The sequence below is a fragment of the Oncorhynchus clarkii genome, chromosome 15 (assembly GCF_045791955.1).
Source record: "Oncorhynchus clarkii lewisi isolate Uvic-CL-2024 chromosome 15, UVic_Ocla_1.0, whole genome shotgun sequence".
NCBI classification, from domain to species: Eukaryota; Metazoa; Chordata; class Actinopteri; order Salmoniformes; family Salmonidae; genus Oncorhynchus; species Oncorhynchus clarkii.
In genome coordinates this window covers 17,510,063-17,537,649 of record NC_092161.1, presented here as the reverse complement: position 1 = coordinate 17,537,649, position 27,587 = coordinate 17,510,063, and the positions used below count along the sequence as shown (strand labels likewise).

At 44.2% G+C, this 27,587-nt stretch overlaps 1 protein-coding gene across 2 annotated transcripts; it reads right to left on the bottom strand.

Moving 5' to 3' along the window:
- Nucleotides 1-122: 122 nt before the first annotated feature.
- Nucleotides 123-16,920, bottom strand: LOC139366990 (E3 ubiquitin-protein ligase RNF31-like). 2 transcript variants are annotated; one of them, XM_071104825.1, is made up of 24 exons: nt 16,724-16,920; nt 12,606-12,813; nt 12,339-12,485; nt 11,912-12,067; nt 11,733-11,801; nt 11,476-11,620; nt 11,189-11,326; nt 10,937-11,090; nt 10,691-10,836; nt 10,290-10,468; nt 9,915-10,160; nt 9,479-9,826; nt 9,111-9,296; nt 8,789-8,995; nt 8,464-8,637; nt 4,579-4,677; nt 4,391-4,480; nt 4,109-4,223; nt 3,778-3,890; nt 3,365-3,478; nt 2,931-2,979; nt 1,162-1,258; nt 786-951; nt 123-653 (listed from the first exon to the last, which is right to left on the bottom strand). In XM_071104825.1, exons 2-24 carry the CDS (start codon nt 12,804-12,806, stop codon nt 606-608), a joined length of 3,387 nt encoding a protein of 1,128 aa, XP_070960926.1. In that variant the 5' UTR covers nt 12,807-12,813; nt 16,724-16,920; the 3' UTR covers nt 123-605. The 2 variants fall into 2 exon arrangements, with proteins under 2 accessions (XP_070960926.1, XP_070960925.1); XM_071104824.1 differs by having other exon boundaries at nt 12,339-12,813; nt 16,724-16,910.
- Nucleotides 16,921-27,587: the final 10,667 nt, after the last annotated feature.

Below are 27,587 nucleotides of genomic sequence, written 5' to 3'. Positions count from 1 at the left end.
AAACATGGCTGCGGGGATTCCCCCAAGGGCAATAGGTGAGGGTAAGTGGACTTTACGTGTTTGGAACGCACCCCCAGAGACAGCAATTGAGAATAGAAAAATGAGATCTGTCATAAAAGTAATTTTCAAATCAATAAAATACTTTATTGCATGAGTAGCCTATTTATTACATGGTATAACATGCATTTATTACACTTTGAAAATATCTCACAATATAGACTGTCATGTTTAAGTTGACAAACACCTTCTGATTATTTCTTAAGTTGTTTAGTGACATATTGAAAATATATTTTATATCTTTAATAAAAAAGAAACAATAAAAACAGTTGATTTTAGCCTGTCTTGTCAGTCTGTCTTTGCAACTGTATCCTTACAGAGAGGAATTTTGATACTAGTAACTGTAGATGTCATAAATCTAATGAAGCATGTGAAGAACAAAACATGTTAAACTTCAATGAGATGTAATATAGCAGGTTGGTTGGTTGGTTGGTTGGTAATGCTATGTGGTGGGAGGTTTGAAACCTGACTCCTTCACTTCATGCTGTTTGCAAATAGGATACCTGTACTTTCCTTAGAATGATTTAAAATATTTTATTAACCAGTCTTCATCTCATCCGAGGAACCCTTTCTCCAAGTGGAACTTCCATCAGTTTCTGTAAAGAAAGAGTTGTATACACTTTACACAATCTGAACCACAACAAAAACACGACATCAAAATGAACATTGAAACTATTTAGTGCAAAAATAGCGAGGCCACAAGCCTAACTGAGTGATGGATGACTGACCTTCAGCAGTCGATCCTGGTACACCCGGTCGTCCTCCCCCTCCCCTTGTTGCTCCTCCACCTGGTACCTCCTGCAGGCAACTGTCACCTCTTGTTGGTCATAGACAAGAGCGGGATCCAGGGTGTGTCCGTTAATGAGACTAACCAGGTACTCTCTGTAGTGTTTACTGCAATGGCCACACAGAGACAGACATAGTGAGAACAATGGCCACAAACGGAGACAAAGCAAGAACAGCCTAACAGCCAACAAAGGTTGTTTAAAAGTGAATATCATGAACTTCTCATGGCATGTCTTCAATACAATTAAACCCACAGGATATGTGTGTGGTAGTGCACAAATAACCAACAATTAGGTATTGTGTGTGTGTGTGACTCACTCGCAGAGTCCAGCTTCTCCTGGCTGAGTTTGGACTCCACAGGGTGAGTCAATCTGCTGACCTCCCTCATCTTTCTGCTCCATCACACCACATGCGTCTGAGTCACACAGAAAGTGAAATTGAAAGTATGGACAGAAAGAGAAATTGAAAGTATGGGCAGAAAGAGAAAATATAGACTAAAGTTCTCACATACAGTGCATTCAGAAAGTATTCAGACCCCTTGACTTTATCCACATTTTGTTACGTTACAGCCTTATTCTAAAATGGATTAAATAAAACATTTTCTGCATCAATCTACACAATACCCCATAATGACAGAGCAAAAACAGGATTTTAGCAATTTTTGCACATTTATAAAAAATAAAACCTTATTTACATAAGTATTCAGACCCTTTGCTATGAGACTCAATTGAGCTCAGGTGAATCCTGTTTCCATCGATCATCCTTGAAGTGTTTCTACAACTTAATTGGACACACCTGTGGTAAATTCAATTGATTGGACATGACTTAGAAAAGCACACATCTGTCTATATAAGGTCCCACAGTTGACAGTGCATGTCAGAGCAAAAACCAAGCCATGAGGTTGAAGGAATTGTCCGTAAAGCTCAGAGAACAGGATAGTGTCAAGTCACAGATCTGGGTAAGGGTACCAAAACATTTCTGCAGCATTGAAGGTTCCTAAGAATACAATGGCCTCCATCGTTCTTAAATGGAGGAAGCTTGGAACCACCAAGACTCTTCCTAGAGCTGGCTGCCCTGCCAAACTGAGCAATCGGGGGAGAAGGGCCTTGGTCAGGGAGGTGATCCAGAACCCGATGGTCACTCTGGCAGAGCTCCAGAGTTCCTCTGTGGAGATGGGAGAACCATCCAGAAGGACAACCATCTCTGCAGCACTCCACCAATCAGGCCTTTATGGTAGAGGGCCAGATGGAAGCCACTCCTCAGTAAAAGGCACATGACAGCCTGGTTGGAGTTTGCCAAAAGGACTCTCAGACCATGAGAAATAAGATTCTCTGGTCGGATGAAACTAAGATTGAACTGTTTGGCCTGAATGCCAAGCGTCGCATCTGGAAGAAACCTGGCACCATCCCTACGGTGAAGCATGGTGGTGGCAGCATCATGCTGTGGGGATGTTTTTCAGTGGCAGGGACTTGGAGACTAGTCAGGATCAAGGGAAAGATGTACGGAGTACAGAGGTTTCCTTGATAAAAAACCTGCTCCAGGGCGCTCAGGTCCTTAGAATGGGGCAAAGGTTTACCTTCCAACAGGACAACAACCATAAGCACATAGCCAAGACAACTTAGGAGTGGCTTCGGGACAAGTCTCTGAATGTCCTTGAGTGGCCCAGATAGAGGCCGGACTTGAACCCGATCTAACATCTCTGGAGAGAGCTGAAAATAGCTGTGCAGCGACGCTCCCCATCCAACCTGACAGAGCTAGAAAAGAACGGCAGAGAAGAATGTGAGAAACTCCCCAAATACAAGTGTGCCAAGCTTGTAGCATCATACTTGAGGCTGTAATCATTGCCAAGGGTGCTTCAACAAAGTACTGAGTAAAGGTTCTGAATGCTTATGTAAATGTGATATTTTAATTTTTAATGAATTTGCAAAAAATATATGATTTTTCATTATGGGGCATTGTGTGTAGATTGATGAGGGGGAAAAAAAAATATTTTAGAATTAAGGCTGTAATGTAACAAAATGTGGAAAAGGGGTCTGAATACTTTCTGAATGCACTGTAAGTGAGGATAAACAGGAGGTCACTCTCACCAGTCTGTGTCCCATTAGGGGGGTCTGTGTTGAACACAACAGCATTCCTCTGTGGACAAAATACAAACACCTCACCTCAGAAACATAACATTGAAATGACAGCCCTGTAACGTTCCCAGAACATTTCCCATGTAACGTTCCCAGAACATCCAGTCTGTAAAGTTCCCCAACATTTCCCCTGTAACGTTCCCAGAACATTTCCCATGTAACGTTCCCAGAACATCCAGTCTGTAACGTTCCCAGAACATTTCCCCTGTAACGTTCCCAGAACATTTCCCATGTAACGTTCCCAGAACATCCAGTCTGTAAAGTTCCCGAACATTTCCCCTGTAATGTTCCCAGAACATTTCCCATGTAACGTTCACAGAACATTCAGTCTGTTACGTTACCCGAACATTTCCCCTGTAACGTTCCCAGAACATTTGTCTCTGTACCTGCAGCAGGGCCTGTAGTCTGACAGGCTCCCAGTCCCTGAGGTAGAAGAGGCAGTCTCGTGGGTGATGAGCATGGAGACCTGTGATTTTACACTGGATTGTCTTACACGCCGTCTGACAGAGAGAAGTGGAGGGAGGGAAAGGGGTGAAAAAGAGAGAGAGAAAGGAAACAGACATGAGGATGGATGATCAGAAAGCCCTGGCAGAAAGAGAGATCCTTCCCTCTTACTGAATCCATTTAGTAAGACATTCTGTTCTAGATCAGTGGTTCCTAACCAGGGGGTACTTGAGAAGATTCATGAGACCATAGGCCTACTGGTAAAATGCACAGGGGTACTTGAAGGGTACTCCAGGCAGAGCACAATTCAGTTGGTGGTACAGTAACCTAGATAATATCCCTGTGCGTGACTTACAGTGTGGAAGGGATTGTTGCAGCCGCTGCAGAACTGGTATCTGCATTGGGAGCAGCTGAAGTGCATGCAGCCCCCTTTGGTCAAGGCATACTGGAACCTGCAGTGAGGACAGGCTATGGAGAGAGATGAGAAGAAGGGCCACATCATGGTGTTATAATAATGATGATGGTGGTGAGATGGCATTGTGTGATCTAGGATCAGGTCCTGTCTGTCCATATAATCTTATTTATTGTGATCTAAAAGGGAAATCTGATCCTAGATCAGCACCTACTCTAAAACTCTTTGTCAATATGGACCAATATCTACAGGCTGTTTAGGCTGACTGACTCACTGATGCCGTTGTCCCGCAGGAACCCGGCCAGCACCTGTCTCTGGTAGTCAGGGTCATTCTCTCTCTTCCACAACTGGAACTGCTCACAGGATACATCCTGGTGCTGAGCTTCCCACTGACACAGAGGGGGAGGGGGGCGAGAGAGCGTGAGAGAGATAGGGAGAAGGAGAAAGAAAGATGGAGAGAGAGACAGGCATCATTATTTAGGTTCCACATACATGTAGCTATGAAATTACACAATAGATGGCAGGCAAGGCAGCAACATGCATCTTTTGTACTTACAGGCTTTTTGCATTGGTTGCAAAAGCTCTTCATACACGTGGGACAGGTGACTTTGAACTGGTTTCCATCATAGATAAACCCAAAGGTGCACTGAGGAGGGAGGAGAAGAGAAGAGAGGGGTGGGTGGGTGAAAAGTTCAGTAGAGAAGTAACTTTATATGTGATGGAGATGGTTAGAAACCCACTCACGTGACAACACCACAGGAACATGGGGTCCTTCATCAGAGCATGCTCCATCAGCTTCTTGTGGAAGAGCTCGTACACCTCACGATCCAGACAGTCTCGCAGCTAAACACACAACATCAATAACTATGTAATAACCATATAATAGCACAAGCTTCAGCAACACATGATCTCCCCATTTCCATCTCCCTATATCCCTAATAGGGTTGCAAAATTCCAGAAATGTCAAACAGGGAATTTTTATGTCTTAAATTGATACTTTGGGATTTTGACAATGAGGCCATGTACCTACTTCCCCAGAGTCAGATGAACTTGTGGATACCACTTGTATGTCTCTGTGTCCAGTATAAAGGAAGAAGAAGTCGTTTCAAGAGCCAATGCCAACTAGCATTAGCACAATGGCTGGAAGTCTATGGATATATACAGTTGAAGTCGGAAGTTTACATACACTTAGGTTGGAGTCATTAAAACTTGTTTTTCAACCACTCCACACATTTCCTGTTAACAAACTATAGTTTTGGCAAGTCAGTTAGGACATCTACTTTGTGCATGACTCAAGTCATTTTTCCAACAATTGTTTACAGACAGATAAGTTCACTGACAATTCACTGTATCACAATTCCAGTGGGTCACAAGTTTACATACACTAAGTTGACTGTGCCTTTAAACAGATTGGAAAATTCCAGAAAATTATGCCATGGCTAGCTGCTGATAGGCTAATTGACAACATTTGAGCCAATTGGAGGTGTACCTGTGGATGTATTTCAAGGCCTACTACCTTCAACCCCAGTGCCTCTTTGCTTGACATCAATGGAAAATCAAAAGAAATCAGCCAAGACCTCACAAAAAAAATTGTAGACCCCCACAAGTCTGGTTCATCCTTGGGAGCAATTTCCAAACGCCTGAAGGTACCACGTTCATCTGTACAAACAATAGTACGCAAGTATAAACACCATGGGACCACGCAGCCATCATACCGCTCAGGAAGGAGATGCGTTCTGTCTCCTAGAGATAAACGTACTTTGGTGCGAAATGTGTAAATCCATCCCAGAACAACAGCAAAGGACCTCGTGAAGATGCTGGAGGAAACAGGTACAAAAGTATCTATATCCACAGTAAAACGAGTCCTATATCGACATAACCTGAAAGGCTGCTCAGCACGGAAGAAGCCACTGCTCCAAAACCACCATAAAAAAGCCAGACTACGGTTTGCAACTGCACATGGGGACAAAGATCGTACTTTTTGGAAAAATGTCCTCTGGTCTGATGAAACAAAAATAGAACTGTTTGGCCATAATAACCATTATGTTTGGAGGAAAAAGGGGGAGGCTTGCAAGCCAAAGAACACCATCCCAACCTTGAAGCACAGGAGTGGCAGCATCGTGTTGTGGGGGTGCTTTGCTGCAGGAGGGACTGATTCACTTCACAAAATAGATGGCATCATGAGGTAGTAAAATTACGTGGATATATTGAAGCAACATCTCAAGACATCAGTCAGGAAGTTAAAGCTTGGTCGCAAATGGGTCTTCCAAATGGACAATGGCCACAAGCATACTTCCAAAGTTGTGGCAAAATGGCTTGACAACAAAGTCAAGGTATTGGAGTGGCCATCCCAAAGCCCTGTCCTCAATTCCATAGAACATTTGTAGGCAGAACTGAAAAAGCGTGTGTGAGCAAGGAGGCCAACAAACCTGGCTCAGTTACATCAGCTCTGTCAGGAGGAATGGGCCAAAATTCACCCAACTTATTGTGGGAGGCTTGTGGAAGGCTACCTGAAAAGTTTGACCCAAATTAAACAATTTAAAGTCAATGCTACCAAATACTAATTGAGTGTATGTAAACTTCTGACCCACTGGGAATGTGATGAAAGAAATAAAAGCTGAAATAAATAATTCTCGCTACTATTATTCTGACATTTCACATTTTTAAAATAAAGTGGTGATCCTAACTGACCTACAACAGGGTTCTTTACTAGGATTAAATGTCAGGAATTGTGAAAAACTGAGTTTAAATGTATTTGGCTAAGGTGTATGTAAACTTCAGACTTCAACTGTACTAGCATGCTTGCAGATTCCCATAGACTTCCAGTCACAGTGCATTGTCTAGAGAAACTACCTCCAACTTCGTTCATACTGGACACAGTATCCACAAATTCATCTGACTATGTGGAAGTAGATAAAGGGCATCAAGTATCCCTTTAATATGTTGCTGTCTAGTACAGTTTTTTTGCTAGCTAGGGCCATCTACTTTGGGTGCTGCCTCTCCCCAGTAGCCTACTTGGTGTGTGAACTGCTCACTGCTCATAACTTGCAGATGATTGTTGACACATCAACCAGGATGAAGGGGCAGGGCAATTTGTGACTGTTGTTCTGGTCATCAGTCAGCGGTGGTGTCGTCAGCAAAACAATTTAGTAGTTTTGGCAACTATGTGTTTGCTATCCCAGTTTGCTCCTCTCCCTGTAGGCTTTACAGACTCTCCCCATCCCTTGGCTGCAACCATTCTAATTTAGTGTACCCTGCGCGCACAACCCATGTGGAATTCCTGGTTTCTGGCAGCGTTTGGAACTGCTGATCTGCGGTAAAGATTACCAAGTTAATCTCAGCCTATGCTGCCCTTTATTCAGTCCCTAGACTTTTTGGCCCCGATGGAAACATCACCACAGTGAACACTGCTACTCCAGCTGCTCCCTCTTCATCTGACTCTGTTTTCTCTCATAGCCTGACAGAATCTGGTCGTTGTGGTGGTGGCACAAGGCTACTCATTCATCCTAAATAGAGATTTTCTCTTTTCTCCCTCTCTCACCTGTCCATCTCCTTATTTGAATTATATGCTGTCACTGTCACTTGTCCACTCAAGCTTAAGATTATTGTCATCTACTGTATTGTCATCTATACTAGAGGCTGTTTGCCGACTAATCTCACGGCAGTCTTCCTCTCAAGGCAGTCCTCCTCTCTGCATGCCTAGCAAATATCTCAGCTTGGATGTCGGCCCGTTACCTCAAGCTCAACCTCAACAAAATGGAGCTGCTCTTCCTCCCGGGGAAGGCCTGCCCGCTCCAAGGCCTCTCCATCACGGTTGACAACTCCACAGTGTCCCCCTTCCGGAGTGCAAAAAACCTTGGCTTGACCCTGGACAACACCCTGTTGTTCTCTGCAAACACCAACGCTGTGACTCGCTCCTACAGATTCACGCTCTACAACATCTGTAGAGTAAAACCCTACCTCACACAGGAAGCGATGCAGGTCCTAATCCAGGCACTTGTCATCTCTCGTCTGGACTACTGCAACTCGGTGGCTGGGCTCCCCGTTGGTGCCATCAGGCCCCTGCAATTTCTCCAGACGTTGCAGCCCGCTTTGTGTTCAACCTTCCCAAATTTTCCCATGTCACCCCGCTCCTCCGCACACGCCACTGGCTTCCAGTCAAAGCTTGAGTCCACTACAATACCATGGTGCTTACCTATGGAACAGCACCTTCCTACCTTCAGGCTCTGTTCAAACCCTACACCCCAACCCGAGTACTCTGCTCAGCCCAGTCCAAGCTCTTCTCTCTCCTGGCACCCCAATGGCAGAACCAGCTTCATAAATACCTGCCCATCTTCATAAAACATCTGAAACCCCTACCTCTCAAAGAGTATCTTAAATAATCCCACTGCACCACTCTCCCCCAACAAAAAAACAAAACAACTAACACTCACACTTAACTTTTCCCCCCTACTAGCACGGACTTTGCTGATAGCTACTTTATTGAGGGAACATGTACCTACTATGCCTGTGATGTGGTTGTCCCACCTAGCTATCTTAAGATGAATGCACTACTGTAATAAGAGTGTCTGCTAAATGTAGAAAATAACCTTCCTCCCTTGTATCTCTAAATCTTTCTATAGTATGTACCTGGATGTCCAGGGTGGAGAAGTAGCTGTCCAGGTGCTCGGGGTCGTTGATGTCTGGTCCTGCGCACACGGGACACACCATGTCTCTGATGTGTTTGTCTCTTACAGCGATGGTGAAGTGCTGAGTGAAACACTCGTGGCACACCGAGCACTGACACGAGGTCAGGGACTGCATCTGTGAGAGGTACAGAGAATTCATACAGGATTAAAAAGGAACAATTTAAAGTCCATAGGACTATTGACTGACAAGGCAATATAGATACAGCGAGGAGGTAATAAGAGCTCATCATCCACCCCAAGGCAAAGACAGAGCCCTAGCAGCCCACCTTGCTGTGTGGGAAGATGCTGAGGCAGCAGGGGCACTCCTTGTTGAGGAGGCGGCGGAGGAACTCCCTGTCCTGGGACTCCTTGACGGCCTGGATGACGTCCTCCAGGGAGTACTGGGCATCAGGCTCCTGGAGTAGAGACAGGGCCAGCTCACAGCGCCCCCAGCTGGGCAGCTCGTACAACGCCAGCAGGCGCCTGCACATCCGCTTAGGTAACACAATGTAGGTTCATGGTGATTAACAATCAGGTTACTTGTTTTGTGTGTGTGGTCTTGAAAAATGTAGTTCATTGAGTTCTGCTGGCTCTCGTGTACACACACACCTGTTTGTCGGGGCTCTTTGCATCGATAGGGGCCACTGGCTGGTCGCTCCAGATGCGCTGGTGGAAGGGCTCCAAGAGGGGCCGCTGCAGCACGGACAGAGCCCCCTGCACCTCTCCTCCACTCAGACGCAGAGCCTCCTCACACTGGGACGCCTCCCGGAAACCCAGAGAACGCAGCTCGCGCATCTACACACACCAGAGACAGACGCAGTTGGACTGGATACTGCAGTGGATGTACTTTGCATATAGGCTTAAACAGACAAACTCAGTCAACTCTAAGATCTTGGTTACTTGAGTTGATATCAAAAGTATTTAGTCATTTCTGTCTAGAGTGACCATTTGGGTCAGGTGACATGTCTGGTTCTCACCTTGACCTGTCTGTCTCTGAGCAGCTGACGGACTGCTCTCTCAGTGTCGCCTCGTGCTGCCAGCCATGCCTGCTTGGCCTCAACCCTGGACAGCCGCACCCCCTCAACCAGCAGCACACTGGGACTCTGCTGCTCTGTCGAACCTCCATCCCGCTCTGTGTTATCCTGCGGCCCAGAAACCCCTGCTTTGTAGTTCTGCAAAGCAGCCGAAGCAGCCATGGCACAGATCTCATCCAGTAGGTGGGGCAGCTCTGATTTCAGCCAATCGCAGGGGTTGACGTTGCTGCCTCCGGAAACGCAAAGGGCTGCGTAGACCTCCTCTGGGCCCACTCCATTTTTCTCTCCCTCCTGAGGAAGAACATTAGGTTAAAAGTTAGAGAATATAGTAGCAGTTAATCTGGTTTTAATTCACAGTGTCCATTTGTACTCCACCTACTCGTATTTGATGGACAAGTTTCAGCCCTTCATCCCTCATCAGGTTCTGTCTCTTGATGTCGATGCTCACCCTGGGAGGGATCTGGGGATGGAGTTGGGGCGTAGAAGGTGAGGCTAAGTCTTTGATTGGAGACTGCAGGGGGAGGGACTTGAGGCTGGTGCCTGCAGGATCTTTACACGGCAAGTTGCACATCTCACAAACCACTACAGGCTGAGAGTTCACATAGGTGCAGAACTGACACATCCACTAAAGAGCGAGAGAGACAGCATGGGAGGGGGGGAGTGAAAGATTAAAACAGAAAAGATACGCTGGAATGATTATGTCTCACAGAGCATTCCAATTGTAGAGAGTATTTAAACCACTGGGGGGTCAAACCTCTGTTTCGTTATCTGACGTGGGTCCTTGCATGGAGAGTACTGGAGTACTGGGGAGTACTGGAGTACTGGGGAGTACTGGCGTGATAGAGGGACGGGTGGCCAGACGGGGGCGCTCACACACCTCACACAGTATACTGCTGCCTTGGTTCACGACAGTACAGCTCTTACACTGCCACTCTACGAGAGAGGTCAGATAGACTAGATAAACAGAACCTGGTATTGATCTAGCTCAGTTTCTAGCTATGTCTGTATAATTACATTACTGATGTATTATCAATGCTATGGAGGCACAGATGACGTGAACACCTCAAACAGGATAGGATAGGTGACTGACATGTTGTTTTAATGAACGTCACATGAAAACTATTCATCAGTTGACCCGTGTATATGGAATGTGACCTGCGCTGGATGGCGGTTGCCCCGGGTCCTCCTGAACTATAAGGGAAGCGAGGGCAAGTCGGGGTCGTTCACACGTCACACACAGCACGGCCTTCACCTCGTTGACTGTAGTGCACTGAGCACACTCCCACAAGGAAAAAGAGTGGCTGAAAAAGAGAAGAAATGCGAGTGAGAGGAAGAAGTGATTTGGTGTGAGTGCACGTGCACGCGCGTGGAGTAAAATATTAACCCTTCCTAATTTCTAACCTTAAAGCTCTTTTTGGTTTGGCAACCACTGTCCTGTTGTGACCCCCGCGGTCAGGGTGAGAATGGTACAGTCTGTCACACTCCAGACACAGCCTCTGAGAACAGGTGGAGCATTGGGCAGAGACTTGGGACACACCACAGAGGATACAGGTCTCTACAGGGGTGGGGGGGGTTAAAAAGATGATCAGTGTTACTTTACATATTGATAGGATGGAATATTCAAAGAAATCTAAGCTATGACCCATATCTTACGCTGTATTCTATCTCTCCTGTGATTGGCTCTGGACGGGTGGTGGTGGTAGAGGAGGTCACATGACTGACAGAAAGGAAGAAAACCACAGGCCGGGCAGAGGAGAGAGGGAGTGGCACCGCACAAATCACACATCCCATCTTTGAGAGAAAGAGAGAGCGAAAGAAAGAAGAAATAATGGGTTTGTCATCCGCTGACAGTACAACACATTGGCCAGATGACATAAATGCTGGCGGGCAGAAAGCAAGGTGACAGGTAGACTGGTACAGGGAATGGCTGCTTGTCTCACCAGTAGGAGTGGTGGGGACATGTCTTAGTCCAGGACTGGTAGCATGTTTGGGTGGAGGAGATAGCGGCTGAAGGTCTTTCCCCCTGTCCCCGTGCTCCTCTCCTAGTGGAATGACCACCACATCAGACATCATCTCTGGTTCATCCTGAGGAGAGTCAAATAGCCATTAGTCAGCATAACAACACTAAAACCAGAAAGAGGTAGAGGTAGAAACAGACGAACCGACGAACCACCAACTAACTGTATGTTACACAGACCTGGGTTATCTTCTGTAGATTAGGGGTTGGGAGGATATTGCTGTACATTTCTGGGTGAGCATGTGTACCCTGACAGGCAAAAAACAACACATTACCTCATAACAGAGAAAACATGGAAACATGTCTTTGTGGTCATATTCAAATTGAGAATGACACAAATGTAAAAATAGATTTCACACCTTAATGAGCATGTCCATTTCCATGCGCAGGATCATGACCTCAATGGTCACCGCAGCAACCTTCTCAACGTCTGGATGTGTGACATCATCAGGGAAGCTGAGCCCGTCTGGCTGCTGATTGGTGTAACCGTAAAGAAATAGGACTGACTTGCCACCCTGTAGAAAAGAAAGCAGCCCATTGACTCAAATGAGTGAAAAAGTCAACTCAAATGCTTTTAATATCAGTGGGTCTATGACCTACTAAGACACTCTAAACATCTCTTATTGATCCACTCCCTTTTTCAACCATCTGACAATTCATAGTGAAATCAATGGATGAGATGACCTTCAGACTCTGTAATCTGTACTACGCATAAGGAAGTCCAATCATTATACTGTAAGAATAGGGTTCCTGACAGGGTTTAGAGAGGCCTGTCTGTCTCTTCACCTTGATTTCGTCCACAGTGGTCCTGAAAACTGGGTTGTTGTGTTTGACGCTCCGCCAGTACCTGGGCCTGCTGGGGCTGGTCAGGTTACAGCCATACTTCTCCAGGATACTCAAGGCTTTAAACAGCCGACCCAAAGACTCTAGGACCTGTGGCGGGAGGGGAGCAGGAGGGCAGACAGGGAGAAAGAGAGCATCGCTATGTGAAGACGGTAAGGAGGCACATAATGTGAAACAAGGAATACAGTTGAATGTCAAAACATGCCTCACCTCTTGCCTTCTGTGCCCTGTGATGTTCTCTGTCACCATGGTCTGCGCTGTGATGTGGTGAAACTTGTCAGACAGGGACAGGGGGATGTTAGCCATGACCTGGACATCATCCTTTACCACCTGGGCAGAGCCTGAGGAGGATAGGAGGGACTCAGCTCTCCTCCGCACCTCCTCAAATGGGACAGACTGGGTACTCATCATTCAGACTCTGGGGGAGAGAGAGATAAATAAGGACAGTATGGTAAACTCTGGGATGGGATTGTTGGCTGATATACAGTACATTCGGAAAGTATTCAGACCCCTTGACTTTTTCCACATTTTGTTACATTACAGCCTTATTCTAAAATGGATTAAATAATAAATGTTCCTCATCAATCTACAGACAATACCCCATAATGACAAAGCAAAAACAGGTTTTTCTAAATGTTTGCAAATTTATAAAAATCAAAAACAGAAATACCTTATTTACATAAGTATTCAGACTCGTTATGAGACTCGAAATTGAGCTCAGGTGCATCCTGTTTCCATTGATCATCCTTGAGATGTTTCCACAACACGATTGGAGTCCACCTGTGATTCAATCGATTGGACATGATTTGAAAAAAGCACACACCTGTCTATATAAAGTTCCACAGTTGACAGCGCAGTCAGAGCAAAAACCAAGCCATGAGGTTGAAGGAATTGTCCGTAGAGCTCCGAGACAGGATAGTGTTGAGGCACAGATCTGGGGAAGGGTAACAAAAAAATTCTGCAGCATTGAAGATCTCCAAGAACAAAGTGGCCTCCATCGTTCTTAAATGGAAAAAGTTTGGAACCACCAAGACTCTTTCTAGAGCTGGCAGCCCAGCCAACTGAGCAATCGGGGGAGAAGGGCCTTGGTCAGGGAAGTGACCAATAACCTGATGGTCACTCTGACAGAGCTCTACAGAGTTCCTCTGTGGAGCTGGGAGAACCTTCCAGAAGGACAACCATCTCTGCAGCACTCCACCAATCAGGCCTTTATGGTAGAGTGGCCAGACGGAAGCCACTCCTCAGTAAAAGGCACATGACAGCCCGCTTGGAGTTTGCCAAAAGGCACCCAAAGATTCTCAGACCATGAGAAACAAGATTCTCTGGTCTGATGAAACCAAGGTTGAACTCTTAGGCCTGAATGCCAAGGGTCACGTCTGGAGGAAACCTGGCACCATCCCTACGGTGAAGCATGGTGGTGGCAGCATCATGCTGTGGGGATGTTTTTCAGCGGCAGGGACTGGGAGACTAGTCAGGATCAAGGGAAAGATGAACCAAGCAAAGTACAGAGAGGTCCTTGATGAAAACCTGCTCCAGAGCGCTCAGGACCTCAGACTGGGGAATAGGTTCGCCTTCCAACAGGACAACAACACTAAGCACAAGGCCAAGACCACGCAGGAGTGGCTTCGGGACAAGTCTCTGAATGTCCTTGAGTGAACCTTATCTAACATCTCCGGAGAGACCTGAAAATAGCTGTGCAACGACTCCCCATACAACCTGACAGAGCTTGAGAGGATGAAAGTCCCCAAATACAGGTGTGCCAAGCATGTAGCGTCATACCCAAGAAGACTCAAGGCTGTAATCGCTGCCAAAGGTGCTTCAACAAAGTACTGAGTAAAGGTTCTGAATACTTATATAAATCTCCGCAGCCGATGTGAGTAAGCCCTTTAAACAGGTCAACATTCACAAGACCTTAGGGCCAGACAGATTACCAGGACGTGTACTGTGTCTCCTGACCCCTCCTGTCTCAGCCTCCAGTATTTATGCTGCAGTAGTTTATGTGTCGGGGGGCTAGGGTCAGTTTGTTATATCTGGAGTACTTCTCCTGTGTGAATCTAAGTGTGCGTTCTCTAATTCTCTCCTTCTCTCTTTCTTTCTCTCTCTCTGAGGACCTGAGCCCTAGGACCATGCCCCAGGACTACCTGACATGACTCCTTGATGTCTCCAGTCCACCTGACCGTGCTGCTGCTCCAGTTTTAACTGTTCTGCCTTATTATTATTTGACCATGCTGGTCATTTATGAACATTTGAACTTCTTGGCCATGTTCTGTTATAATCTCCACCCGGCACAGCCAGAAGAGGACTGGCCACCCCACATAGCCTGGTTCCTCTCTAGGTTTCTTCCTAGGTTTTGGCCTTTCTAGGGAGTTTTTCCTAGCCACCGTGCTTCTACACCTGCATTGCTTGCTGTTTGGGGTTTTAGGCTGGGTTTCTGTACAGCACTTTGTGATATCAGCTGATGTACGAAGGGCTATATAAATACATTTGATTTGATTTGTGTACTCCGAGCATGCTCTGACCAATTGGCAAGTGTCTTCACTGACATTTTCAACCTCTCCCTGTCTGATTCTGTAATACCAACATGTTTCAAGCAGACCACCATAGTCCCTGTGCCCAAGAACACTAAGGTAACCTGCCTAAATGACTGCTGACCCGTAGCACTCACGTCTGTAGCCGTGAAGTACTTTGAAAGGCTAGTCATGGCTCACATCAACACCATTATCCCAGAAACCCTAGACCTCTCCAATTCACATACCGCCCCAACAGATCCACAGATGATGCAATCGCTATTGCACTCCACACTGCCCTTTCACACCTGTACAAAAGGAACACCTATGTGAGAATGCTATTCATTGACTACAGCTCAGTGTTCAACACCATAGAGCCCTCAAAGCTCATCACTAAGCTAAGGACCCTGGGACTAAACACCTCCCTATCCAACTAGATCCTGGACTTCCTGACGGACCGCCCCCAGGTGGTAAGGGTAGGTAACAACACATCCGCCACGCTGATCCTCAACACGGGGGCTCCTCAGGGGTGCATGCTCAGTCCCCTCCTGTACCCCCTGTTCACTCATGACTGCAGGGCCAGGCACGACTCCAACACCATCATTAAGTTTGCAGATGACACAACAGTGATCACCTGCCTGATCACCGACAACGATGAGACAGCCTATAGGGAGGAGGTCAGAGACCTGACCGTGTGGTGCAAGAACAACAACTTCTCCCTCAACATGATCAAGATAAAGGAGATGATTGTGGACTACAGGAAAAGGAGGACCGAGCACACCCACATTCTCATCGACGGGTCTGAAGTGGAGCAGGTTGAGAGCTTCAAGTTCCTTGGCGTCCACATCACCAACAAACTAAAATGGTCCGTGAAGCGGGCACTACAAAACCTATTCCACCTCAGGAGACAGAAAATGTTTGGCATGGGTCCTCAGATCCTCAAAAGGTTCTACAGCTGCACCATCGAGAGCATCCTGACGTGTTGCATCACTGCCTGGTATGGCAACTGCTCGGCCTCTGAGCGCAAGGCACTACAGAGAGTAGTGCGTATGCCAAGCTTCCTGCCATCCAGGACCTCTATACCAGGCGGTGTCACCAAGCTTCCTGCCATCCAGGACCTCTATACCAGGCAGTGTCAGAGGAAGACCATAAAAATCGTCAAAGACTCCAGCCACCATAGTCATAGACTGTTCTCTCTGCTACCGCACGGCAAGCAGTACCGAAGTGCCAAGTCTAGATCCAAGAGGCTTCTAAACAGCTTCTACCCCCAAGCCATAAGATCGACTAACCGGTGCCCGGTAAGTATTTGGCGCATGTGACAAATACATTTGGATTTGTTTATGAGTTGTTGTTTTTTTTTACATTTGCAAAAATGTCAATTTTTTTTTTTTGCTTTGTCATTATGGGGTATTGTGTGTAGATTGATGAGGGGGAAAACAATTTAATCCATTTTAGGCTGTAGTGTAACAAAATATGGAAAAAGTCAAAGGGTCTGAATACTTTCCGAATGCACTGTAGGTAGACCTAGTACTGTCTTCAATGTAGCTAGCTTGCTAGTTGAGTGTACTGTCTATGTAGCTAACGTTACTCTTTCTACTGTGAAGATTTAAGTATATTGAAGTTAGCTATTGTTATCTCAAAATGACACAGTGACACTAGATAGCTGTAAACTTTACAGTTAGTACATGTACTGAAATTGAAGTGGAAAATGTAGTTGGCCGGCAAGTGTTTATCTGACCATGCGTCAGCTAATTTATTACTAAATGACTGGCTAGCAAATTGAAATCGAAAGTGTATAATGACAGCCAGATCAGTGCTTACTTTAATCTTCAAGGTTTCCAGATGTATTTTATGATCCAAGTCCTTATGAATCCAATAGACTTAAATATCAAGGCAAAATGTAGCTACATTTCCAGAGACACGTCGGTCTTCTGAACCATTTCTTCAAAAGCATAAAGTCAAAACAACAGTAAAGTAGAAATGTAGTTGACGCGGAAGTTATCGAGAGGGGCGGCACTGAAGGAGACAAAATCTTTGGGGGTAGTATGTAGGTTAAACCTCGAGGTACACTACCCTCTAGTGGTCATATATATAACATCAGTTACTGTAATACACTGACTTGAGTTCACAACATTGTTATTACATTGTTATAAATCAATCACTCAATCAATCATGTTTTGGACACTTCATTTTCTTTACGACAGTCAAATTTACAACTGAAGTCCACAAACTGCCGTTCAAGTATTCTTCTTGGAACTGAACACAAAACACTATCTTAGTGTTTTGCTCTCCAGGCTGTATCACAACCGGCAGTGATTGGGAGTCCCATAGGGCCGCACACAATTGGCCCAGCGTCATCCAGGTTTGGCCGGTGTGGGCCGTCATTGTAAATAATAATTTGTTGTAAACTGACTTGCCTAGTTAAATAAAGGTTAAATAATTTCAACAACAAAAAACATTTCTTAGAAACATTACTTTTCATGGTTGGACTGCTTTCAATAATTATCTTAAAGACCAGTTCAACTCTTCTGTGTGTAAGCTTTTTATTTATTAACATATATGCAGTGCTTGAGTGTTGAGTACTGGCACCACATATTGCTCTACTGCTTGAGCTCCTGTTCCTCTTATAGAATATTAGTTCAAAAGTATTGTGGAGCTACTGCGCCTAAATGTAAACACTACCGACACCCAAAATGAGTACTGGAACCAATTTCAGTCCAAGTCAAGCACGGTCTATATCAGGGCTCTCCAACCCTGTTCCTGGAGATCTACCCTCCTGTAGGTTTTCACTCCAACCCCAGTTGTAACTCACCTAATTCATCTTATGAACCAACCCTGGTCTATATGCCCAATTTACAATGTCCAAAGATTATACTATCTTTGTTCTACCACCAAAGGAAGCAACTGCTATTTGAGTAAATGTAGTGCCTTCTCATCATGACATGGCAAGAAGAACCCATAGTGTCATTGAAGTTATTGCAATGACAATGATAATATCAAGTAGTGGTCAGTATCAGGGCTTGAACAACAAAAGGACTCTACAACCTTTTCTTCAGGTGAGGGCCTGTATTTGAGAGGGGATATGATTCTCAATTTGACTACATTCACTGATATCTAACCCAGGCCTGTACTAACATATTAGGGTCTGAAGAGCATCCACAGGGCACTGGTGACAGATTGAGATTTATACGAATGCCAATGCAGGTCAATTGCAGAATCCAGGCAGTTCATTGCCCATGACTTTGCACTCTAGTTAGCATCTAGAGTATTAATCATGTATTGATGCTACTGGTGACTTGCTATTGCCAGAAAGTGCCATTAGTGGCACTGAAGATGTGATGCCCCTTATACCATTCACACCATTCAAGCACAACAGACCTCCATCACACATCACTTAGATTGGCCTCGGATCTGGAACCTGATAGCCATTTATCAGACTAATCACACCTTCGGATCAGGACAAACATGTGGGTTGTTAAAGGAATTACCCACCGTAACACACAGAAGTTCTCTGAGAGGACTCTAAAAGGTTGAGGATATGTAATACTTTAGAAACATCAAATTAATAAAGACTGACACAAAAAGCAAAACTCAAGATTTCAATTATATCTAAGTGCCTTTGAAAGGATAGCAACGTCACATTTTCGACTCAAAGAGGGTGCTACAGCTTTATAATATACACTACCATTCAAAGGTTTGGGGTCACTTAGAAATGTCCTTGTTTTTGAAAGAAAAGCACATTTTTTTGTCCATTAAAATAACAAATTGATCAGAAATACAGTGTAGACATTGTTAATGTTGTAAATGACTATTGTAACTGGAAACTGCAGATTTTTTTATAGAATATCTACATAGGCTTATATAGGCCCATTATCAGCAACCATCACTCCTGTGTTTCAATGGCACATTGTGTTAGCTAATCTAGTTAGTTTTTCATTTAAAAAAACTTAGATTAGCCTCACAAGTCCTCAACAGGCAACTTCGTTAAATAGTATCCGCAAAACACCAGTCTCAACGTCAACAAAGAAGAGACGACTCCAGGATGCTGGCCTTCTAAGCAGATGTAGATATTCCATTTAAAAAACTGCTGTTTCAAGCTACAATAGAAATTTACAACATGAACAATGTCTACACTGTATTTCTGATCAATTTGATGTTATTTTAAAATGGACAAAAAAAATCTGCTTTTCTTTCAAAAACAAGGACATTTCTAAGTGACCCCAAACCTTTCAGCGGTAGTGTCCATTGGAAATATAAAATGGTTGTGTGTTCCACCTGCAGTGTAATACAATATCTGTGGTAAATTCCAATCCTGTTGTCGTGGAAAATTAGATCCAAAGATTAAGAGACTATTTAATGATATAATAGAAACATCTTTAATACAAGCAGCTGCATGAGAGATCCACCTCTGATTTCACAGGGAAGAACTCTGAGTAAATGTTACATGTCTCTTCTATAGTGGGAGGTAATAATACAATCATATTGTTATGCAACAGTTATTTTATACAAGCAACAGTTCCAGAACACAATGGCCTTCTGTTAGGGCACAGACATAACACGAGTCTATGCAAGGCATAACGTCACAGTCCAACACAGAACATATCATGTGAGAAGTTACATCAGCTCACCCCAAATTCTGTCACCACAATTCCCCCTTTTGATGCCATGGAAACCATAGGCATCACCATACATTATATATCTGAGCTGTTGAATTGAAAAGAATATGGTTTATGGAAAATGGGCATTTTACACCGAAAGGGGAGGTCTGAATGGAACTCCTAAAAGGTCATTTAATCATAACAATCCGGGGAAAAGGGGGGTTCATAGGGATGGGGTCATTCCGATGGCAAAAGGCACTATCACCTCTAATAGGGCAAAATGGATCCCCAATAAAGGGCGAACCAGTGGTGAGATCTGTCACGTCATAAAAGTGTACTTCTGATGGGGAGGAGATACTGCTGTTTCACACAATCTCCTCACCAAGGTCATCATGCATGAGAACAGACCACTAAGTCCTCACCAAGGCCATCAGGCATGAGAACAGGCAGAATGATAGCACAAGGACTCCAACCACGGCTAGGAAACCAGGCTAGTTTTCACCCATGCAAATAGATCCCAACCCCACTCGTTATCTTGCTTGTTTACAGTAGCTACCACCTGGCTGATAGTGGCAACAGACTCAGCAAACCCAATGGTGGAGTTCGAAATGTAAGTACAACATTTAGCAACCCCCCCCCATACATAGGCTTACAAAGGCCCATTATCAGCAACCATCACACCTGTGTTCCAATGGCACGTTGTGTTAGGTGATCTAGTTAGTTTTTCATTTAAAAAAAAAACTTAGATTAGCCTCACAAGTCCTCAACAGGCAACTTCATTAAATAGTATCCGCAAAACACCAGTCTCAACGTCAACAAAGAAGAGACGACTCCAGGATGCTGGCCTTCTAGGCAGACTTACAAAGAAAAAGCCATGTCTCAGACTGGCCAAAATAAAAGATTAAGATGGGTAAAAGAACAGACACCGGACAGAGGAACTCTGCCTAGAAGGCCAGCATCCCGGAGTCGCCTCTTCACTGTTGACGTTGAGACTGGTGTTTTGCGGGTACTATTTGATGTCGCTGCCAGTTGAGGACTTGTGAGGCGTCTGTTTCTCAAACTAGACAATCACCCTTTAATTTACTATTCATATTTTTTACTACTTTTACTTCACTACATTCCTAAAGAAAATTGTACTTCTTACTAATTTTCCCTGACACCCAAAAGTACTCGTTACATTTTGAATGCTTAGCAGGACAGGAAAATGGTTTAATTCACACACTTATCAAGAGAACATCCCTGGTCATCCCTACTGCCTCTGATCTGGCGAACTCAGTAAGCACATGCTTAATTTCTAAATGATGTCTGAGAGTTGGAGTGTGCCCCTGGCTATCCATAAATAACTAAAAAACTAGAAAATGTGTCTGTCTGCTTTGCTTAATATAAGGAATTCAAAATTATTTATACTTTTAATTTGACTTTTGATACTTATTAAGTACATTTGAGCAATTACATACTTTACTCAATTAGTATTTTATTGGGTGACTTTCCCTTTTACTTAAGTCATTTTCTTTTAAGGTATCTTTACCTTTACTCAAGTATGACAATTAGGTACTTTTTCCACCACTGCTAGTTTGTAAGACCATGGTACGTGTAGCTACGAGTTCAGAAGTTAATGCTTCCAAAGCAGTGTCGGTAGCATTCCCCACTCTTTCTACTTCATTGGCTAGTTCTCGAATGGAATCAAGCACACTGTGTTTGGTGTTGTGTGGTATAGCTACCATTGCAGGATGAATCATTCTCAGAATGGTGGTAGAAGTTCTAAACATGTTACTCTTGACAACATCACACCAACCCTGGGCGAGCTAACCTCAACCACATCTATTTTTGTACTCATCATCCCAATGTCAGCGTAGACAGACCTCTTCCCTCACACATCCCACTCACTAACCTCATATTAAGTTTCTAAATCACACACAATATGAAACCGTGGGACTGTGGTTGTGGTTAACAGCCATGAAGAGCAACCGTGAGGTGCCTTTGAGTTCAACATCGGACACTTTTTTAAACTACCTTCAGTCTTTTATGCTGCCCTTTCATATTTTTAGCACCAGTAACAGACACACTGGTTTCTATTAACAGATGTCTTCTTCACTGCACACACACTAATTGTGTGTGTGCAGATGGAAGGCTGTGGATGGCAGATGTTCTTTTTCTGTCAAATGCAGCTCTGTCGTCTTTCCCCATAGGCGTTGGTGTTATGTAGGCCTATCCCCTACATCTCTATATCCAGTATCAGGGTGGGACCTCTTCACTAACCATAGAGTGAATCTCTGGATCTAGTCTAGTGTGTTTCCCATCAACTCTGATGTCCCAATGTCTAGAGAATATTCTAGGCCCTCAAAAGGGCATCTAAATTCAGCTGCTTAGCTAAGCCAACTGTGGTAGGACGCCGCTCGGGCCTGGTGGATGTTTCCCAGCCTTGTCATCTTTCCCTATCAGAATGGCCTGTGCTACCTGGAACTTTCCTGCCAAGGAAGTCATCTCCATCTGCTTTTCCTCCTCCATCCTGTAGTGAAGTAGACGGAGAAGAGCAAGAAGAGTGTTCCAATCAGCGCTGGTCCCATGTCACTAGTCGTGGAAACCGAAAGCAGCGGTATGCTGCTAAGCGGACGGAAGTGACTGCAGGAGGTTTGGAGCAGATTGACATAAGGAACAGCTCCGCTGCACTGGTGCCTGATCTACCTGCGCTTTCATTGCTGGGACTGCCTGTGTCTGTGACGGAGGTGCTAACTCCCAACTATGCTTCGTCGTCAAGTTTCGGCTCCTTTCCCCCTCTCTGGGCGTACTCTATGCTGCTTCTCGTGGACCTGTGGCAGGTTCAGCAAATTGTGTGAGGGGTAAGAATGGGTAGATTTCTCTATTCCCTTCTCCGGCCATTGTATTGGGCAGTCAATTGGTGAGAAATGTCTCAGTCCCTGGAGCAAAAAAAATGTTGTGCTCTCCAGGAGCACGAGTACAGGACATCAATAAGCTGCTCCCAAACATTTTAAACCTGCATCAGGACATCAATAAGCTGCTCCCAAACATTTTAAACCTGCACCAGGACATCAATAAGCTGCTCCCAAACATTTTAAACCTATGATAAACTCAATTTCCTGAAGCTGGTTTAAAATGTTTGGGAGCAGCTTATTGATGTCCTGGTGCAGGTTTAAAGGGTAGGCAACAACACATCTGCCACGCTGATCCTCAACACTGGGGTCCCTCAGGGGTGCGTGCTAAGTCTCCTCCTGTACTCCTTGTTCACCCACGACTGTGTGGCCAAGCACGACTCCAACACCATGATTAAGTTTGCTGACGAAACAACAGTGATCACCGACAATGATGAAACAGCCAATAGGGAGGAGGTCAGAGACCTGGCAGTGTGGTGCCAGGACAACAACCTCTCCCACAATGTGAGCAAGACAAAGGAGGTGATCGTGGACTATAGGAAAAGGAAGGCTGAACAGGACCCAATTAACATCAACGGGGCTGAAGTGGAGCGAGTCGAGAGTTAAGTTCCTTGGTGTCCTCATCACCAACGCACTATCATGGTCCAAACACACCAAAACAGTTGTGAAGAGGGCACGACAAAACCTTTTCCCCCTCAGGAGACTGAAAAGATTTGGCATGGGTCCCCAGATCCTCCAAAAGTCCTACAGCTGCACCATCGACAGCATCCTAACTGGTGGCAACACCACCTGGTATGGCAACTGCTCGACATCTAACTGTAAGGCGCTACAGAAGGTAGTGCATATGGCACAGTACATCACCGGGGCCAAGCTTCCTGACATCCAGGACCTACATACTAGGCAGTGTCAGAGGAAGGCCCAAAAAATTGTCAAAGACTCCAGTCACCCAAGTCATAGACTGTTCTCTTTGCTACCACACGGAAAGCGGAACCGGAGGGTCAAGTCTAGGACCAAAAGGCCCCCCCCCCCCCTTTGTTTTTACACTGCTGCTACTCGCTGTTCATTATCTATGTATGCATAGTCACTTTCCAAATTACCTTGATTAATCTGTACCCCTGCACATTGACATGGTACCGGTACCCCATGTATATACCCTGGTTATTGTTATGTAATTTTCTTGTGTGCGTTTTTTTAATTAGTATTTTGTTTTTACCTTAGTTTATTTAGTAAATGTTTTCTTAACTCTATTTCTTGAACTGCATTGTTGGTTAAAAGCTTGTAAGTGAGCATTTCACAGTAAGGGTTACACTTGTTGTATTCGATGCATGTGACAAATAACATTTGATTTGAGACAATTACTTATCAATGACCCAAGCTCAGCTCAGTTAATCCCTACCATTGTGTCGCTGAGTCGTCATAATGCTTCAGAAAATGTACATTATCCCAGGGGTGCTGGAAGACACAATGTAAGTAACCTAATTTCTGTCCCTCTTACTGCCCTGAATGCCTCTGCTGATCCTACAGCTATTGAATTCAGTAATCATGTACTTATGAACCTGAGTTACAGTGCTTTCTGAAAGTATTCAGACCCCTTGACTTTTTCCCCATTTTGTTAGGTTACAGCCTTATTCTCAAATAGTTTTTCCCCCTCATCAATCTACACAAAATACCGCATAATGACAAGGCAAAAAACGTTTTTTTTTAAGAAAATGTTGCTAATTTATTACAAATAAAAAACAGAAACATCACATTTACATAAGTACTCAGTACTTTGTTGAAGTACCTTTGGCAGCAATTACAGCCTTGAGTCTTTTTGGGTATAACACAAGCTTGGCACACCTGTATTTGGAGAGTTTCTCCCATTCTTCTCTGTAGATCACCTCAAGCTATGTCAGGTTGAATGGGGAGCGTCGCTGCTCATCTATTTTCAGGTCTCTCCAGAGATATTAGATTGGGTCCAAGTCTGGGCTCTGGCCACTCAAGGACATTCAGAGACTTGTCCCGAAGCCACTCCTGCATTGTCTTGGCTGTGTGCTTCGGTCATTGTCCTGTTGGAAGGTAAACCTTCACTCTGGAGCAGGTTTTCATCAAGGATCTCTCTGTATTTTGCGCCATTCATCTTTGCCTTGATCCGGACTAGTCTCCCAGTCCCTGCCACTGAAAGACACCCACACAGCATGATGCAGCCACCACCATGCTTCACCGTAGGGATGGTGCCAGGTTTTCTCCAGACGTGATTCTTGGCATTCAGGCCAAAGAGTTCAATCTTGGTTTCATCCGACCAGAGAATCTTATTTCTCATGGTCTGAGAGTCTTTAGGTGCCTTTTGGCAAACCCCGAGTGGGCTGTCATGTGCCTTTCACTGAGGAGTGGCTTCCGTTTGGCCACTCTACCATAAAGGCCTGATTAGTGGAGTGCTGCAGAGATGGTTGTCCTTCTGGAAGGTTCTCCCATCTCCACAGAGGAACTCTGGAGCTCTGTCAGAGTGACCATCGAGTTCTAACTGACCAAGGCCCTTCTCCCCCGATTGCTCAGTTTGGCCGGGCAGCCAAATCTAGGAAGAGTCTTGGTGGTTCCAAACTTCTTCCATTTAAGAGTGATGGAGGCCACTGTGTTCTTGGGGACCGTCAATGCTGCAGACCTTTTTTGTTACCTTTCCACAGATCTGTGCCTCGACACAATCATGTCTCAGAGCTCAGCGGACAATTCCTTCGACCTCATGGCTTGATTTTTGCTCTGACATGCACTGTCAACTGTGGGACCTTATATAGACAGGTGTGTGCCTTTCCAAATAATGTCCAATCAATTGAATTTACCACAGGTGGACTCCAATCAAGTTGTAGAAACATCTCAAGGATGATCAATGGAAACAGGATGCATCTGAGCTTCATCTCAAGTCTCATAGCAAAGGGTCTGAATACTTATATAAATACGTTTTTTCTGTTTTTGCAAAAATGTTTTAAATTGTTTTTTTTGCTTTGTCATTATGTGTAGATTGCTGAGTGTTTTTATTTATGTAATCAATCGTATAATATTTTTTGGGGGAAAAGGTGAAGGGGTCTGAATACTTTCCGAAGGCACTGTACACTGTTAGCACTGAGGCGGTGTGCTCTAGCAGAATGTCCACCGTTTGCAGCTATCCCTGCACTATCACAAATAACCTGAGCATGTCTACCTCAGTCAAGCTTCGCAGTAAAGCAATAAAAACAATCAAGCATCCCAGAAAGTGCTAAAAATAGTCCACATTAACATATGTAGCTTAAGAAACAAGGTTCATGAAATCAATAATTTGCTCGTAACAGATGGCATTCATATTCTAACAATCTATAAAACTCACTTAGAGAATGCAAATACATGGTTATAAGATCTACAGAAGAGACAGAAATTCCAAAGGTGGAGGTGTGGCCGGTTATATAAAGAACCATATTCCTGTAAAGTTTAGAGAGGATCTCACGTTAAATACTGTTGAAGTAATATGGCTACAGGTTCATCTGCCTAACCTAAAGCCAATTCTAGTGCAAGCTGCTATAGACCACCAAGTGCTATCAGTCAGTATCTGGATAATGTGTGAAATGCTTGATAGTGTATTTGATATCAACAGAGAGGTATATTTTCTGTGTGATTTAAATATTGACTGGCTTTCATCAGGCTGCCCACTCAAGCGAAAGCATCAAACTGTAACTAGTGCCTGCAACCTGATTCAGGTTATCAGTCAACCTACCAGGGTAGTTACAAACAGCACACGAATGAAATCATCAACATGTATTGATCACAGCTTTACTAATGCTTCAGAAACTTCCTTGATAGCAGTATCCAAATCCATTGGACGTAGTGATCACAATATAGTAGCCATATCTAGGAAAACGAAAGTTCCAAATGCTGGGCCTAATGTAGAGGTCATACAATAAGTTTTGTAGTGATTCCTATGTAAATAGTATTTATTGGTCTGTGGTGTGTAATGAGAAACAACCAGACGCTGCACTTGACGCATTTATGAAATTGCTTATCCCAGGTACAAATCAGCATGCACCCATTAAGAAAAGGACTGTTAAAATGGTTAAATCCCCATGGATTGATGAGGGGTGGCTGTTAGCCTAGTGGTTAGAGCGTTGGACTTGTAACCGAAAGGTTGCAAGATCAAATCCCTGAGCTGACAAGGTAAAAATATGTAATTCTATCCCTGAGCAAGGTAGTTAACCCACTGTTCCTAGGCCGTCATTGAAAATAATAATTTGTTCTTAACTGACTTGCCTAGTAAAATTGTATGGTTAAGAGGAATGAGGTAAAATAAATGACAAATAGGTCTGGCTGCGCAAACATACTACAAATTGAGAAATCATGTGAATAAAAAGAAGAAGCTATGCTGTGAAACAAATAAAAATTACATAAAGGATAGTAAAAAGTTTGGTCACCTTAAATTAAATTTTGACCAAAAGGCAAACTCTGCGCTATCATTCATTGAATCAGATGGCTCATTCATCACAAAACCCACCGACATTGACAACTACTTCAATTATTTTTTTAATTGGCAAGATTAGCACACTTAGGCATGACATGCCAGCAACAAACATCCAAGTATATCTGACAAAATTATGAAAGGCAAGCATTGTAAGTCTGACTTCCGTAAAGTGAGTGTGGAAGAGGTGAAAGAATTATTGTTGTCAGACCCACCGGGTTCTGACAACTTGGATGGAAAATTACTGAGGATAATAGCGGACGATATTGCCACTCTTATTTGCAATATCTTCAATTTAAGCCTACTAGAAAGTGTGCCCTCAGGCCTGGAGGAAAGCAAAAGTCATTCCCCTACCTAAGAATAGTAAAGCCCCCTTTACTGGCTCAAATAGCTAACCAATCAGCCTGTTACCAACCCTTAGTAAACTTTGAGAAAAAATTTGTGTTTCACCAGATACAATGCTATTTTACATTAAACAAAATGACAACAGACTATCAGCATGCTTATAGGAAAGGACATTCAACAAGCACAGCACTTACACAAATGACTGATAATTGGCTGAGAGAAATTGATGAGAAAAATATTGTGGGGGCGGTTTTGTTAGACTTCAGTGTGGCTTTTGACATTATAGATCATAGTCTGCTGCTGGAAAAACATGTGTTATGGCATTACACCCCCTGCTATATTGTGGATATAGGGTGTTCTTTAATGGAAGCCTATCCAAAATAATCCAGGTAGAA

What these genes read in the sequence shown, in the direction of transcription:
- LOC139366990 (XM_071104824.1), bottom strand. Translation starts at nt 12,806, where the DNA reads ATGATGAGTACCCAGTCTGTCCCATTTGAGGAGGTGCGGAGGAGAGCT. An exon ending in TCAGAGACAGACAGGTCAAG is followed by an intron (nt 9,297 to 9,478) that starts GTGAGAACCAGA and finishes TGGTGTGTGTAG; the next exon opens with ATGCGCGAGCTGCGTTCTCT. An exon ending in GCAACCAATGCAAAAAGCCT is followed by an intron (nt 4,224 to 4,390) that starts GTAAGTACAAAA and finishes CCTCTGTGTCAG; the next exon opens with TGGGAAGCTCAGCACCAGGA.